The following is a 14,543-nucleotide window of genomic DNA, read 5'->3' as shown; positions in this document are numbered from 1 at the left end:
TCCAGTTCCGGCCCCACGCACTAAGCTACTAGTGCGTCTCCAGAGCCCTGTACAAACTGTATCTTCTCCCCCTACTAATCCTGATGTGCTTGTCCTCAGCCCGGCGTCACCAGTGCCGGTACCACGCATCAGGGATAGAGTAGGCTTTGAGAATACAGTGTGCCCTGTCCCTGCTCCCCGCACTAGTAGGAAGGTGCTTATCATTAGCACGGTGCCTCCAGTTCCGGCACCACGCACCAGGTCTACAGTGCGCCGTATCCGGCCAGAGCCATCCGTCTCACCAGCGCCATCTGAGCCATCCGTCTCCCCAGCGCCATCTGAGCCATCCGTCTCCCCAGCGCCATCTGAGCCATCCGTCTCCCCAGCGCCATCTGAGCCATCCGTCTCCCCAGCGCCATCTGAGCCATCCGTCTCCCCAGCGCCATCTGAGTCATCCGTCTGCCAGGAGCCTACAAAGCCGCCCGTCTGCCATGAGCCTGCAAAGCCGCCCGTCTGCCATGAGCCTACAGAGCCATCCGCCAGACAGGAGCCGCTAGAGCCGTCAGCCAGACAGGAGCCGCTAGAGCCGCCCGCCAGACAGGATCTGCCAGAGCCGCCAACCAGACAGGATCTGCCAGAGCCGCCAACCAGACAGGATCTGCCAGAGCCGCCAACCAGACAGGATCTGCCAGAGCCGCCAACCAGACAGGATCTGCCAGAGCCGCCAGCGAGCCATGAGCAGCCAGAGCCGTCAGAGAGCCATGAGCAGCCAGAGCCGTCAGAGAGCCATGAGCAGCCAGAGCCGTCAGAGAGCCATGAGCAGCCAGAGCCGTCAGAGAGCCATGAGCAGCCAGAGCTGTCAGAGAGCCATGAGCAGCCAGAGCCGTCAGAGAGCCATGAGCAGCCAGAGCCGTCAGAGAGCCATGAGCAGCCAGAGCCGTCAGCCTGCCATGAGCGTCGAGAGCCGTCAGCCTGCCATGAGCGTCGAGAGCCGTCAGCCTGCCATGAGCGTCGAGAGCCGTCAGCCTGCCATGAGCGTCGAGAGCCGTCAGCCTGCCATGAGCGTAGAGAGCCGTCAGTCTGCCATGAGTGTCGAGAGCCGTCAGCCTGCATGGACCTGCCAGAGCCGTCCAGCCAGGATCTGCCAGAGCCGTCCAAACAGGACCTGCCAGAGTCCTTCAGCCGGGATCTGCCCCTTGTCCCGGTGTTGCCCCTTGTCCCGGTGCTGCCCCTTGTCCCGGTGCTGCCCCTTGTCCCGGTGCTGCCCCTTATTCAGGTGCTGGTCCTTATCCTGGTGCTGCCCCTTGTTCCGGTGCTGCCCCTTGTCCCGGTGCTACCCCTTGTCCCGGTGCTGCCTCTTGTCCCGGAGCTGGCTGTTTATTTAGGGGAAAGTAGTTTTAGGGTGGTCAGTGGAAGGGGTAGACAGAAGAGGGGAGTGACTATGGTGGTGTGGGGACAGCGTCCTGAGCCGGAACCACCACCGTGGTCAACTGCCCACCCGGACCCTCCCCTGGACTTTGTGCTGGTGCGCCCGGCGTTCGCACCTTGAGGGGGGGGTACTGTAACAGTCCTGACCTGTTTCATGTTGTTTTTATGTGTTTTGGTCAGGGCGTTAGTTTTGGGTGGGCAGTCTATGTTATCTGTTTCTATGTTGGTTTTGGTTTGCCTGGTATGGCTCTTGATTAGAGGCAGGTGGTTTGCGTTTTCCTCTAATCAAGAGTCATATTTAGGTAGGGCATTCTCACTGTTTGTTTGTGGGTGATTGTCTCCTGTGTCCGTATGTTATGTTCGTACCACATGGGACTGTAGCGTTTGTTTGTTTCGTTTTCGTTTCGATGTCGTCTGTTTCCTGTACGTAAGTTTATGTTTAGTTATGTAAGTTTATGTTCAGGTCTCGTCAACGTCGTTTTGTTGTTTTGTAGTTTGGAAAGTTTTTGTTTCGTTTCGTGTTGCCATCTTTATCGTTGTTATAATAAAGATGGCTTATTTCCCACAAGCTGCGTTTTGGTCTTCAGATCCCTCTCTCCTCACCTCATCCGAGGATGAGGAGAGCGTCAACCGTTACAATTATAAGTGAAATAATCTGTCTGTAAACAATTGATGGAAAAATTACTTGTGTCATGCACGAAGTAGATGTACTAACCGACTTGCCAAAACTATAGTTTGTTAACAAGAAATTTGTGGAGGGGTTGAAAATTAGTTTTAATGACTCCAACCTAAGAGTATGTAAACTTCCGACTTCAACTGTATTTGAGTATTGTCAAAGAATTGGAATGCTTACCAAATACTCTACCAATGGTATTTGAAAGTGTTTTCAAATACTTCTTTCAAATACATAAAAAAACTGAAATAATAAAATGTAATTTCTTTCCAGAAATGTGTTGTTTGGGGTCCCCTTGAACTGTCTTTATTGGGTGCATCTTCTAAGAGTTAATTATTAGTGTTTGAAAATACATTTCAAATCAAATCAAAGTCGTTGTAAATACATTCTGATAGTACTTGCATTTCATAACAAACTCTGTCTAAATATTCCCGGAAAATTCCCGGAAAACATCCACCATTTCCCCCTCCATACAGTACATCACAAAAGGTTAGCTGGAAGGGTTTCGAAAGGTTTCCTGGAAGTGGCTTGTAGCATTAGAGGGGCCTGGTGTGTGCACGAGTGCACGTGCATGTCTGTGTCTGTGTTTGTTAATGTGTGTACGGTGGTGTAAAGTAACTAAGTAAAAATACTTTGAAATACTACATAAGTCATTCTTTTAGGTATCTGTACTTACCTATTTATATTTTGGACATTCTTTACTTTTACTCCACTACATTCCAAAAAAGATGTACACTGAACAAAAATATTAACACAACATGCAACAATTTCAAAGATTACAGTTACAGTTCATATAAGGAAATCAGTCAATTGAAATAAATTCATTAGGTCCTAATCTATGGATTTCACATGACCGGGAATAGAGATATCCAACTGTTGGTCACAGATACCTTAAAAAAAGGTAGGGGTGTGGATCAGAACACCAGTCAGTATCTGGTGTGACCACCATTTGCCTCATGCAGCCCGACACATGTCCTTTGCATAGAGTAGATCAGGCTGTTGATTGTGGCCATGTGGAATGTTGTCCCGCTCCTTTTCAATGGCTGTGCGAAGTTGCTGGATATTGCCGGGAACTGGAACATGCTGTGGTACACATCGATGGAAGAACTGGGACATTTTCAGCTCCTAGGAATTGTGTACAGATCCTTGCGACATGGGGCCGTGTATTATCATGCTGAAACATGAGGTGTTGGCGGCGGATTAATGGCACGACAATGGGCCTCAGGATCTCATCACGGTATTTCTGTGCATTCAAATTACCACCGATAAAATAGAATTGTGTTCATTGTCCGTAGCTTATGCCTGTCCATACCATAACCCCACCACCACCATTGGGCACTCTGTTCCCAACAACGCTCCCCCACACGACGCTATGCACGCTGTCGGCCATCTGCCCGGGAACAGTTGTAACCGGGATTCATCCGTGAAGAGCACACTTCTCCAACGTGCCATTGGCCATCGAAGGTGAGCATTTGCCCACTGAAGTCGGTTACGACGCCAAACTGCAGTCAACTGCACTCGGCAAGTAATGGCGCCGGAGGGAATGGCTGATGTTCTACATGCTCCTAACCAACCGTGCTATTTTGTTCGTTTTTTTTGTGTTGTTTGTAAATTATTTTGTTCATAATGTTGCTGCTACCGTCTCTTATGACCGAAAAGAGCTTCTGGACATCAGAACAGCGATTACTCACCTCGAACAGGACAGAGATTTTTTCTTTAATGAGTCTGACGTGAAGGATATCCTGTTGGGGATGGGGGCGCTGTTTAGACTATTTATGCTAATGTGGCTAATTTTTTAAACGGCTTCCCACAAAATCCTTGATCGTACAATATGCATATTATTATTATTATTGGATAGAAAACAGTCTATAGTTTCTATAGGAGTTGAAATTTTGTCTCTAAGTGGAACAGAGCCCATTCTACAGCAATTTCCCTGACATGGAGTCAGATTTGAGAAACGTTGGCCACTTTTCTGAAGTCATTTAAAAGGGCTCTGTCGTTGCTATGACTATACGGACACTTCTTACGTCTTCCCCTGGATGCCTTTACGTGATGACGATTCCAACGGGCTCGATTGCTCGTTCACAGGCCCTACAAATGAAAAAAACCTTTAGCTAGCAAGTCTTTTCTTGCTGCGTAACGCGCGTGGAAGACACCGACCCTCTCCTGTTCCAAGCGTTAGTTTAGCCTGTTATATTTCTCCGGTCATCTTTTCACTCGTTATAGGAGTTACAAACATCACAAAGTAGTTAATTTAAAGCGTTTTATAGCAATTTATATCCGTTTAGTGCGATTTTGGGACATTTATTTTTGCAACGATGTGAAAAGTTGGGCACGCTTTTCAGTTCATCCCGAACGTAGTTGACATTTCCACATGGCAAGAGGACAGCTTTCCACCAAAAGACGATTTCTCCCAAGAAAGGATCCTTTGCCCAAGATACTGATGGAAGAACAGCTCAAGGTAGGACATTTTTATTATGATAAATCGTGTTTCTGTCGAAACATTTTAGTGGCTTAGGACGCCATGTTTTTTGACGTAGCTTCGCTTGGCGCAAACTGTATTGAAAAGTAAGGATAAATTAAAAAATGTAATAACGCAATTGTATTAAGAATTAAATTGTCTATCAATCCCTGTCCACCCTATATTTTTTAGTCACGTTTATGAGTATTTATGTATAAGAGTAGATCACTGTCTAAGTGGCGCAAGGACGTTTTCTTTACCAGCTTGTCTACATTTCACATTGTCTAACCATGATTTTGGTGGCTAAATATAAACATTTTCGATCAAACTGTATATGCATGTTGTAATGTGATGTTACAGGAGTGTCATCGGAAGAATTCTGAGAAGGTTAGTGAAAAAATTAATATCTTTTGGCGATGTTGACTTTTATCGCTCACTTTGGCTAGAATCAATGCTGGGCTGCTAATTGCTATGTGCTAAGCTAATATAACGATTTATTGTGTTTTCGCTGTAAGACACTTAGAAAATCTGAAATATTGTCTGTATTCACAGGATCTGTGTCTTTCGATTCGTGTATGCTGTGTATTTTTACGAAATGTTTGATGATTAGTAGTTAGGTAAACACGTTGCTCATTGTAATTATTCTAGTCCATTTGTGATGGTGGGTGCAATTGTAAACTATGCCATATACCTGAAATATGCACTTTTTTCTAACAAAACCTATCCCATACCATAAATATGTTATCAGACTGTCATCTAATGAGTTTTTTTGTTGGTTAGGGGCTATAAATATCTTAGTTTAGCCGAATTGGTGATGGCTACTGGTGTTGGTGGACAAATAAAAGATGGTGGATTATGCTAATGTGTTTTTAGGTAATAGATGTACATCTTTACATATTGTGTCTTCCCTGTAAAACATTTTAAAAATCGGAAATGTTGACTGGATTCATAAGATCTGTGTCTTTCATTAGCTGTATTGGACTTTAATGTGTGAAAGTTAAATATTTTAAAAAATATATTTTTTTTGAATTTCGCGGCACTGGTTTTTCAGTGGGGGGGGGGGGGGTGCCGCTAGCGCCACGCTGATCCTAGACAGGATATACTGCTTTGTCAAGACAAGGCCCAAATTCCTGTCATCAGCGTGAAAAAAAGACGGAGGAAAAGGGTGAGGAGGGGTCGGGGCGCCTTGTAAGAACTTGCAGATGAGTAGGTAAACCACCACTTCCCTCCGTATTATTGGCCAACATGCAATCATTGGAAAACAAACTGGACGATCTACGATTAAGACTATCCTACCAACGGGACATTAAATACTGTAATATCTTATGTTTCACCGAGATGTGTCTGAACGACGACACGGATCATTTAGAGCCGGCTGGCTTCTCCGTGCATCGGCAGGACAGAGCAGCTACGTCTGGTAAAACGAGGGGCGTGTGTCTATTTGTCAATAACTGTTGGTGCGCAATGTTTAATTTTAACCTGTTGGGGATGGGGGCGCTGTTTAGACTATTTATGCTAATGTGGCTAATTTTTTAAACGGCTTCCCACAAAATCCTTGATCGTACAATATGCATATTATTATTATTATTGGATAGAAAACAGTCTATAGTTTCTATAGGAGTTGAAATTTTGTCTCTAAGTGGAACAGAGCCCATTCTACAGCAATTTCCCTGACATGGAGTCAGATTTGAGAAACGTTGGCCACTTTTCTGAAGTCATTTAAACGGGCACTGTCGTTGCTATGACTATACGGACACTTCTTACGTCTTCCCCTGGATGCCTTTACGTGATGACGATTCCAACGGGCTCGATTGCTCGTTCACAGGCCCTACAAATGAAAAAAACCTTTAGCTAGCAAGTCTTTTCTTGCTGCGTAACGCGCGTGGAAGACACCGACCCTCTCCTGTTCCAAGCGTTAGTTTAGCCTGTTATATTTCTCCGGTCATCTTTTCACTCGTTATAGGAGTTACAAACATCACAAAGTAGTTAATTTAAAGCGTTTTATAGCAATTTATATCCGTTTAGTGCGATTTTGGGACATTTATTTTTGCAACGATGTGAAAAGTTGGGCACGCTTTTCAGTTCATCCCGAACGTAGTTGACATTTCCACATGGCAAGAGGACAGCTTTCCACCAAAAGACGATTTCTCCCAAGAAAGGATCCTTTGCCCAAGATACTGATGGAAGAACAGCTCAAGGTAGGACATTTTTATTATGATAAATCGTGTTTCTGTCGAAACATTTTAGTGGCTTAGGACGCCATGTTTTTTGACGTAGCTTCGCTTGGCGCAAACTGTATTGAAAAGTAAGGATAAATTAAAAAATGTAATAACGCAATTGTATTAAGAATTAAATTGTCTATCAATCCCTGTCCACCCTATATTTTTTAGTCACGTTTATGAGTATTTATGTATAAGAGTAGATCACTGTCTAAGTGGCGCAAGGACGTTTTCTTTACCAGCTTGTCTACATTTCACATTGTCTAACCATGATTTTGGTGGCTAAATATAAACATTTTCGATCAAACTGTATATGCATGTTGTAATGTGATGTTACAGGAGTGTCATCGGAAGAATTCTGAGAAGGTTAGTGAAAAAATTAATATCTTTTGGCGATGTTGACTTTTATCGCTCACTTTGGCTAGAATCAATGCTGGGCTGCTAATTGCTATGTGCTAAGCTAATATAACGATTTATTGTGTTTTCGCTGTAAGACACTTAGAAAATCTGAAATATTGTCTGTATTCACAGGATCTGTGTCTTTCGATTCGTGTATGCTGTGTATTTTTACGAAATGTTTGATGATTAGTAGTTAGGTAAACACGTTGCTCATTGTAATTATTCTAGTCCATTTGTGATGGTGGGTGCAATTGTAAACTATGCCATATACCTGAAATATGCACTTTTTTCTAACAAAACCTATCCCATACCATAAATATGTTATCAGACTGTCATCTAATGAGTTTTTTTGTTGGTTAGGGGCTATAAATATCTTAGTTTAGCCGAATTGGTGATGGCTACTGGTGTTGGTGGACAAATAAAAGATGGTGGATTATGCTAATGTGTTTTTAGGTAATAGATGTACATCTTTACATATTGTGTCTTCCCTGTAAAACATTTTAAAAATCGGAAATGTTGACTGGATTCATAAGATCTGTGTCTTTCATTAGCTGTATTGGACTTTAATGTGTGAAAGTTAAATATTTTAAAAAAATATTTTTTTTGAATTTCGCGGCACTGGTTTTTCAGTGGGGGGGGGGGGGTGTGCCGCTAGCGCCACGCTGATCCTAGACAGGTTAAAGAAGTCTCGAGGTATTGCTCCCCTGAGGTATAATACCTCATGATAAGCTGTAGACCACACTATCTGGTAGGCCTGAAGTGGTAGGCCTGATCACCGACAATGATTAGACAGCCTATAGGGAGGAGGTCAGAGACCTGGCCGAACTCTTTGTTATTGTTTTAACTGCTGATTGCTGCTTTAAGTTACAGTTACTATGACTAAGGTATGACAATTGGTACTTCTTCTACTACTGTGTGAATGTGTGTGTTTGTGCGTATGTGTGGTTGTGAGTGTTAGTGTGTGGGTAATACTGATGACAAGGGAAGAATAGAGAGAGCTGATAGAAATTGATATTCTGGTATGTTAAGGGTCCACATGACTGGGATTGAGGATTCTTTGCTTGTAGAACTATTTTGAACTATTACTTCCCTTACATTAAATGATTTGTGTGTGTGTGTGTGTGTGTGTGTGTGTGTGTGTGTGTGTGTGTGTGTGTGTGTGTGTGATAGAGGCCTCTTCCTTCCGTAAGAGCCTGTCAGATAAGAGTCAGTCTGTGACAGGACCTCAGTCTCTCCACTTAAAGCAAACCAACAGAGAGAGACATCTTTCTCTGGCACACTAAACAGTGTGTGTGTGTGTGGGGGGGTCCATTCAGTCAAAGTGTTAGAGCACCAGTCTCCAGTACTATTGTAGTGAAAAGGGCATGACGAGGTTTAGAGTTGGACTCCTTTCTCTGTCTCCCCCAAACAAAGACAGAAACAACTCAGCACAAAGGAGACAATTACCAGCCAATAGAAATAAAACACACACACACACACACACACACACACACACACACACACACACACACACACACACACACACACACACACACACACACACACACACACAGGCACACACACACACACACACACAGACACACGCACGCACACACGCGCACGCACGCGCACGCACGCACAAATATGCACTGGGAGATATATTCCACTGGTCCAAAATAACGTCACAGAGAAGCGCAGTGAGGGGGAAATGTAAGTTGATGATTTAAAAGCTTTTATCATACCAACGACTAGCATCATGATATATTTAGAACGAGATGGAGGGTAGGGGAAGGCCACCCTCAAAGCCTCATACACACACACCTGCACGGACCCATCCACATTACATCGTTCACTCATTCACTCAGCCACAGATGAACATGGCTAAACCCTGTTGTTCGAAACCACACACAAGAAATCCAGGAAACATTTTCTCACACACCCGGGAGCCATCCCAGCACAATGTTCTCTCACTGAGTCACAACTGAGTCATCCTCTCTCGCGCCATCACACAGACCTGTTACATACTGAACACACACAGCACACACGCAAGCATGCATACACACCAAAGCCAAGAAGAGAATGGTGGTTCTATATCAGTGGTAATGTGTGACACTGAAACAGCAGTTATAGAGTGTCATGTACCATAACAGTAACTCACGTGAGAGGGAGTGCCCTCCTTTGGGCAGGTATTCAAACAATAGAGGGTTATCGTCTCCCAGCATCTCAGCCCGTAGCGACAGCAGGCTGTTTTTGCTCATCAACGCTGCCCTCAGATTGGCTACCAATGGGGTAGTCCTGCCCCCGGTTCCACCTCCGGCCTCATCTGATTCGCTGGCACCCAGGAAGTTGGCCTCGCTCGCTGCCAGAGACTCTTCCTGTTTGAGGAAGAAGTCGAGACGTTCTCCGCGACTGTCTGAGCTGTTGGGCTCCGTCACATCTGCACCTGGAGACAGACAGAGAGGAATCATTAATAATTAGTTGAATGAGTTTGATTGATATTAGTCATGTTGAAATGCACCAAATTACTCTTCACACATGACAATATAAACAATGTAAGATATTTCAACAAAAAAAAACACAAAATCAGTTACCCACAGACTTTACTGATGATCAGTATTCCTTTCTTTCTAAACTTCACATGTGTAAATGACAAAATGGGACAGATGGGCTGCCTGGCTGTTGACAACATACATTTTTGTCTTGACTGTTTTTGATCATCCATGAAAAACGTCTCCTTTTAACTCTACCAACTACAACAAGGACCGGACGCTGTTGACATAGCACACAACACAAATAAATCAGAGAGAGAGAGAGAGAGAGAGAGAGAGAGAAAAAGAGAGAGAGAGAGAGAGACCAAAGGAGAGAGATGGAGCACACAAGAGAGAGATTCCGCGGGAGACACAGAGAGAGGGAGATGGAGGGCAAGAGAAACAAGAGAAAGAGAGAGAGAGAGACACAGAGAGAGAGAGAGAGAGACCAAAGGAGAGAGATGGAGCACACAAGAGAGAGATTCCGTGGGAGACACAGAGAGAGGGAGATGGAGGGCAAGAGAAACAAGAGAAAGAGAGAGAGAGAGACACAGAGAGAGAGAGAGACCAAAGGAGAGAGATGGAGCACACAAGAGAGATTCCGTGGGAGACACAGAGAGAGGGAGATGGAGGACAAGAGAAACAAGAGAAAGAGAGAGAGAGAGACACAGAGAGAGAGAGAGACCAAAGGAGAGAGATGGAGCACACAAGAGAGAGATTCCGTGGGAGACACAGAGAGAGGGAGATGGAGGGCAAGAGAAACAAGAGAAAGAGAGAGAGAGAGAGATACAGAGAGAGACTAAAGGCTTGTTTAGACTGCAGTGGCAGCCCAGTGACAGAGTAACGTAGAGAGTGTGTTGTGAACAGCTGTCAACAGCAGACACACGCCTCTCCTCTGTAGATCTATATGTCTGTCACACACAGCTACTGACAGCACTGCTGGCACACACACACACGCACGCGCACGCGCACACGCACGCGCACGCGCACACACACACACACACACACACACACACACACACACTCACTCTCACAGCAACTGATAAAGATAACAATTGAGAGAGAGAGAGGGAAAGAGAAGACAGAGGAGTAGGCAACGAGAGAGAAAGAAGGAGAGGAAGTCAGAGCGAGGAAGCAAAATGATTTCTCAAGCAGGAATTTTGCTAGGACTGTCTGGGAGTGGCCTGAGAGACAGGCCTAATTGGAGGATCTTAATGGGAGGGATGTGTAACATGAAAACTAGCCGTTATTGGCTGACAAGAGGGCAAACTCTCTTTGTTATTGGTCTATTAATTAACAAACCAAAAACACCCAGCCAAACAAGCTTAAATTTCAGGCGTTTTTTCAAAAAGCTCTCGCACTAAAATTGAATTATCATAACTTTCACAATTTCACAGTATTATTCAAACCTCATAGTGTGTGAATATATATTAAAAACAAAAAAAACAAATTTTAAGTGAGAAGATTGGTCTGAATCTCTACCAAGGTTTTCTAGCACACAGCTTGGACTTACTACAGTAGCTACTGCAGGTTGCTTAGAACTCAAACCTTCTGTACTTTGCTCCGTTCATCTTTCCCTCGATCCTAACTTGTCTCCCAATCAACATACAGTCTTTCTTGTGTGTTGATATAGCTAAGTAGCTAGCTAGCATGTGTACACCTACTGCAATACACAGCCAATGCGCTAACTTTCATGTGCATTGGCCTGGTTTCAATTCAACATAGCTAACTGTTTCTTTGCAAGACAATTTGTTTTATTAGCTACAGTTGTGTGAGGTTGGTCTTGGTTGAGGAAATGTAAGCTAGCTAGCAGCTGTATGTGCTGAAACACATCTGGCTACAGGTGTAGCTATAGAGACAATTTGACTGTATCATGCCATAGTTGCTAGATGCCGATTGCATGTATTATAAGTTAGAGGTGTGACAGTTTCCCTAAGGTTCCCAAAGTTTGGTGTTGACTAGGAACTGTACTTAGCTAGCTCGCTATCCTTTATGGAAGAATGTAGCTAACTAGATACAGTGAGGGAAAAAAGTATTTGATCCCATGCTGATTTTGTACGTTTGCCCGCTGACAAAGAAATGATCAGTCTATAATTTTAATGGTAGATTTATTTGAACAGTGAGAGACAGAATAACAACAAAAAATTTTAGAAATTGATTTGCATTTTAATGAGGGAAATAAGTATTTGACCCCTCTGCAAAACATGACTTCGTACTTGGTGGCAAAACCCTTGCTGGCAATCACAGAGATCTGACGTTTCTTGTAGTTGGCCATCAGGTTTGCACACATCTCAGGAGGGATTTTGTCCCACTCCTCTTTTCAGATCTTCTCCAAGTCATTAAGGTTTCGAGGCTGATGTTTGGCAACTCGAACCTTCAGCTCCCTCCACAGATTTTCTATGGGATTAAGGTCTGGAGACTGGCTAGGCCACTCCAGGACCTTAATGTGCTTCTTCTTGAGCCACTCCTTTGTTGCCTTGGCCGTGTGTTTTGGGTCATTGTCATGCTGGAATACCCATCCACGACCCATTTCAATGCCCTGGCTGAGGGAAGGAGGTTCTCACCCAAGATTTGACGGTACATGGCCCCGTCCATCGTCCCTTTGATGCGGTGAAGTTGTCCTGTCCCCTTAGCAGAAAAAGAACCCCAAAGCATAATGTTTCCACCTCCATGTTTGACGGTGAGGATGGTGTTCTTGGGGTCATAGGCAGCATTCCTCCTCCTGTAAACACGGCGCCCGAGGTGCTGGTCACGGTTTTAGAACTTTGAGATGCGGCTGAAAAGATGTTAGCGTTGTCAGAAATGCTACAAAAAGGTAGCACATTATTGTTTCTTAACGGACAGAAATGAGCTTGTGAGAGGGATAAATTCTAAATGTAATAAACCCGTTGAACTTCTACATTATGTTAATCTGCATTTTTTTTTATTTTCCAATGGTCACTTTATGGACGCTATGGTTTCGTTTAATTGGACGTCTAGAATTTGAGATTGGTGGGTGCAGAAAAACTCTGAAAACTCAATTGCTAATGACCCGGTTGTAAATCCATCTGGTGTGTGGTTCTCAGTAACGACTGGGTGGCTCATGACGAGAGGTGTGTTTGTGTAGCTGCAATCATGTTTATTCGCACATTTTCGTCTACGTCGGTGTCATATTGGCTTCGATATGGGCTTCCGAGTGGCGCAGCGGTCTAATAAACTCCATCTCAGTTCAAGAGGCATCACTACAGTCCCTGAATCCAGGCTGTATCACATCTGGCTGTGATTGGGAGTCTCGTAGAGCGACGCACAATTGGCCCACCACTGTCCGGGTTTGGCCGGGGTAGGCTGTCATTGTAAATAAGAATTTGTTCTTAACTGATTTGCCTGGTTGAATGTATAAAAAATATGATGGTAGGAATTTAACATTGAGCTTCAACCAATGCCATAGTATTGCGGGGGCGATAGACATACATTAACACATACATAAATCACCAGCAATAACTACAGCAGACCGCACATGTGGATACAGTTTGGAATTCAGTTCGAGGGGGGGGGGGGGGGGGGGGGTTGAGCAGATATGTATTCGATTGACTTATACTGGTCGGGAAGAATGATTTCTGGGTTCTGGCGGTTTTGTAAAGATGGACCCTGTATCGACTGCCTGATGGTAGGAGCAGGTGCTCCTGGTTGAGCGGGTGTGTCAGGTCGGTGGAAATGGTCGCTCCTGCCCTCACCACTCTCTCCAGGAACGGTGCGTCCATGTCCTTCAGATTAACTCCACTGATTTTGCTTGTCAGCCCCACTATTTTGTGTAGTAGGTTTTTATTTGCGACGGACGGCTGTTGGTACCAGGCTTGGAAAGAGAACGTGAGAGCACTTTGAACAAAGTGTGGTCGTTATTCTTTTACTGACCTAATATGTTTTTAATCTCCTCGTGAAACACAACCGTCGCTGTCCCTTTTCGTATATCTGTTGTGTGTTCGCAGTCCTTCTTTCTTTGTGTGGTTTTTTTTCTTCACGTTAAGAATGAGTCTGTTTTCCTTTATTTCTGTCCTGGAGACATCCTCGGACCCCTCTTTGTCAAGTACACCTTGGCAAAGTTACTGAATACTAGGGGTACCGTATGTGGGGAGGGATCGTGTGATCTGTAATAATTACCTGGATTGCCTCGTCTTTAAATCAATTATTTGATTTGACACATACAGTACGTACTGAACGACTGAGGGATGGATTCATGGATTTGCTATGCGTGATTTACACACTGGCACCTCACACCAAGATAGAGAGAAAAAGGAAGAGAGAAAGCGCAGTACAAACAAGTATTTCCAGTGTCAAAGGCTCGAGGAAAAGCTAGTTATGAAGAAAGGGGGGCAATTGAAGAGGAGGCACAGGCAGAGAACACACACACACACACAGAAAGTTAATGAAGGTGGGGGCGTAGGGCTTGACGTAGGGGGCACGTGGTGGAGGTATTCATTAGAGCCCTGCCCCTCCTCCTCCACTGGGCAGTCAAGCAGGCACAGGAGTCAATCAATAAAATAGATCCGCAGTTTGTGCTCTGTGTGTGTGTGTGTGTGTGTGTGTGTGTGTGTGTGTGTGTGTGTGTGTGTGTGTGTGTGTGTGTGTGTGTGTGTGTGTGTGTGTGTGTGTGTGTGTGTGTGTGTGTGTGTGTGTGTGTGTGTGTGTGTGTGTGTGTGTGGGTGTGTGTGGGTGAGGGAACAGAGGGAGGAGGAGTGAGAGACCTCTTACCCCTATCTTCTTCCACTCATCTGCTCATTGGACAAGAGAATGACCCTTGACCTGTTTACCCAACATCCTCTCTACCGGCGGGGCTACAGATGGATCATGTCCACACTTCTAGGACCAGTCCTAGAGTAATCACACTTCAGCCAAACACA

The 14,543-nt window shown here is 44.6% G+C and overlaps 1 protein-coding gene across 4 annotated transcripts in view; it reads right to left on the bottom strand.

Annotated features, from left to right (window-relative positions):
- Positions 1–14,543, bottom strand: part of LOC129824388 (zinc finger and BTB domain-containing protein 46-like) — a 117,469-nt gene that overhangs the window by 25,253 nt on the left and 77,673 nt on the right. For all 4 annotated transcript variants that reach the window (XR_008754747.1, XM_055883980.1, XM_055883981.1 and 1 more), the window contains exon 5: positions 9,297–9,581. Coding sequence is in view for 3 of the 4 variants with exons in the window: in XM_055883980.1 (XP_055739955.1) it covers positions 9,297–9,581 (285 nt within the window). In the remaining variant the exon portion in view is untranslated. The remainder of the gene's footprint in view (positions 1–9,296; positions 9,582–14,543) is intronic.

Source organism: Salvelinus fontinalis, chromosome 26 (genome assembly GCF_029448725.1).
Source record: "Salvelinus fontinalis isolate EN_2023a chromosome 26, ASM2944872v1, whole genome shotgun sequence".
Classification (NCBI taxonomy): Eukaryota; Metazoa; Chordata; class Actinopteri; order Salmoniformes; family Salmonidae; genus Salvelinus; species Salvelinus fontinalis.
This window is presented reverse-complemented; position numbering and strand designations above follow the sequence as displayed.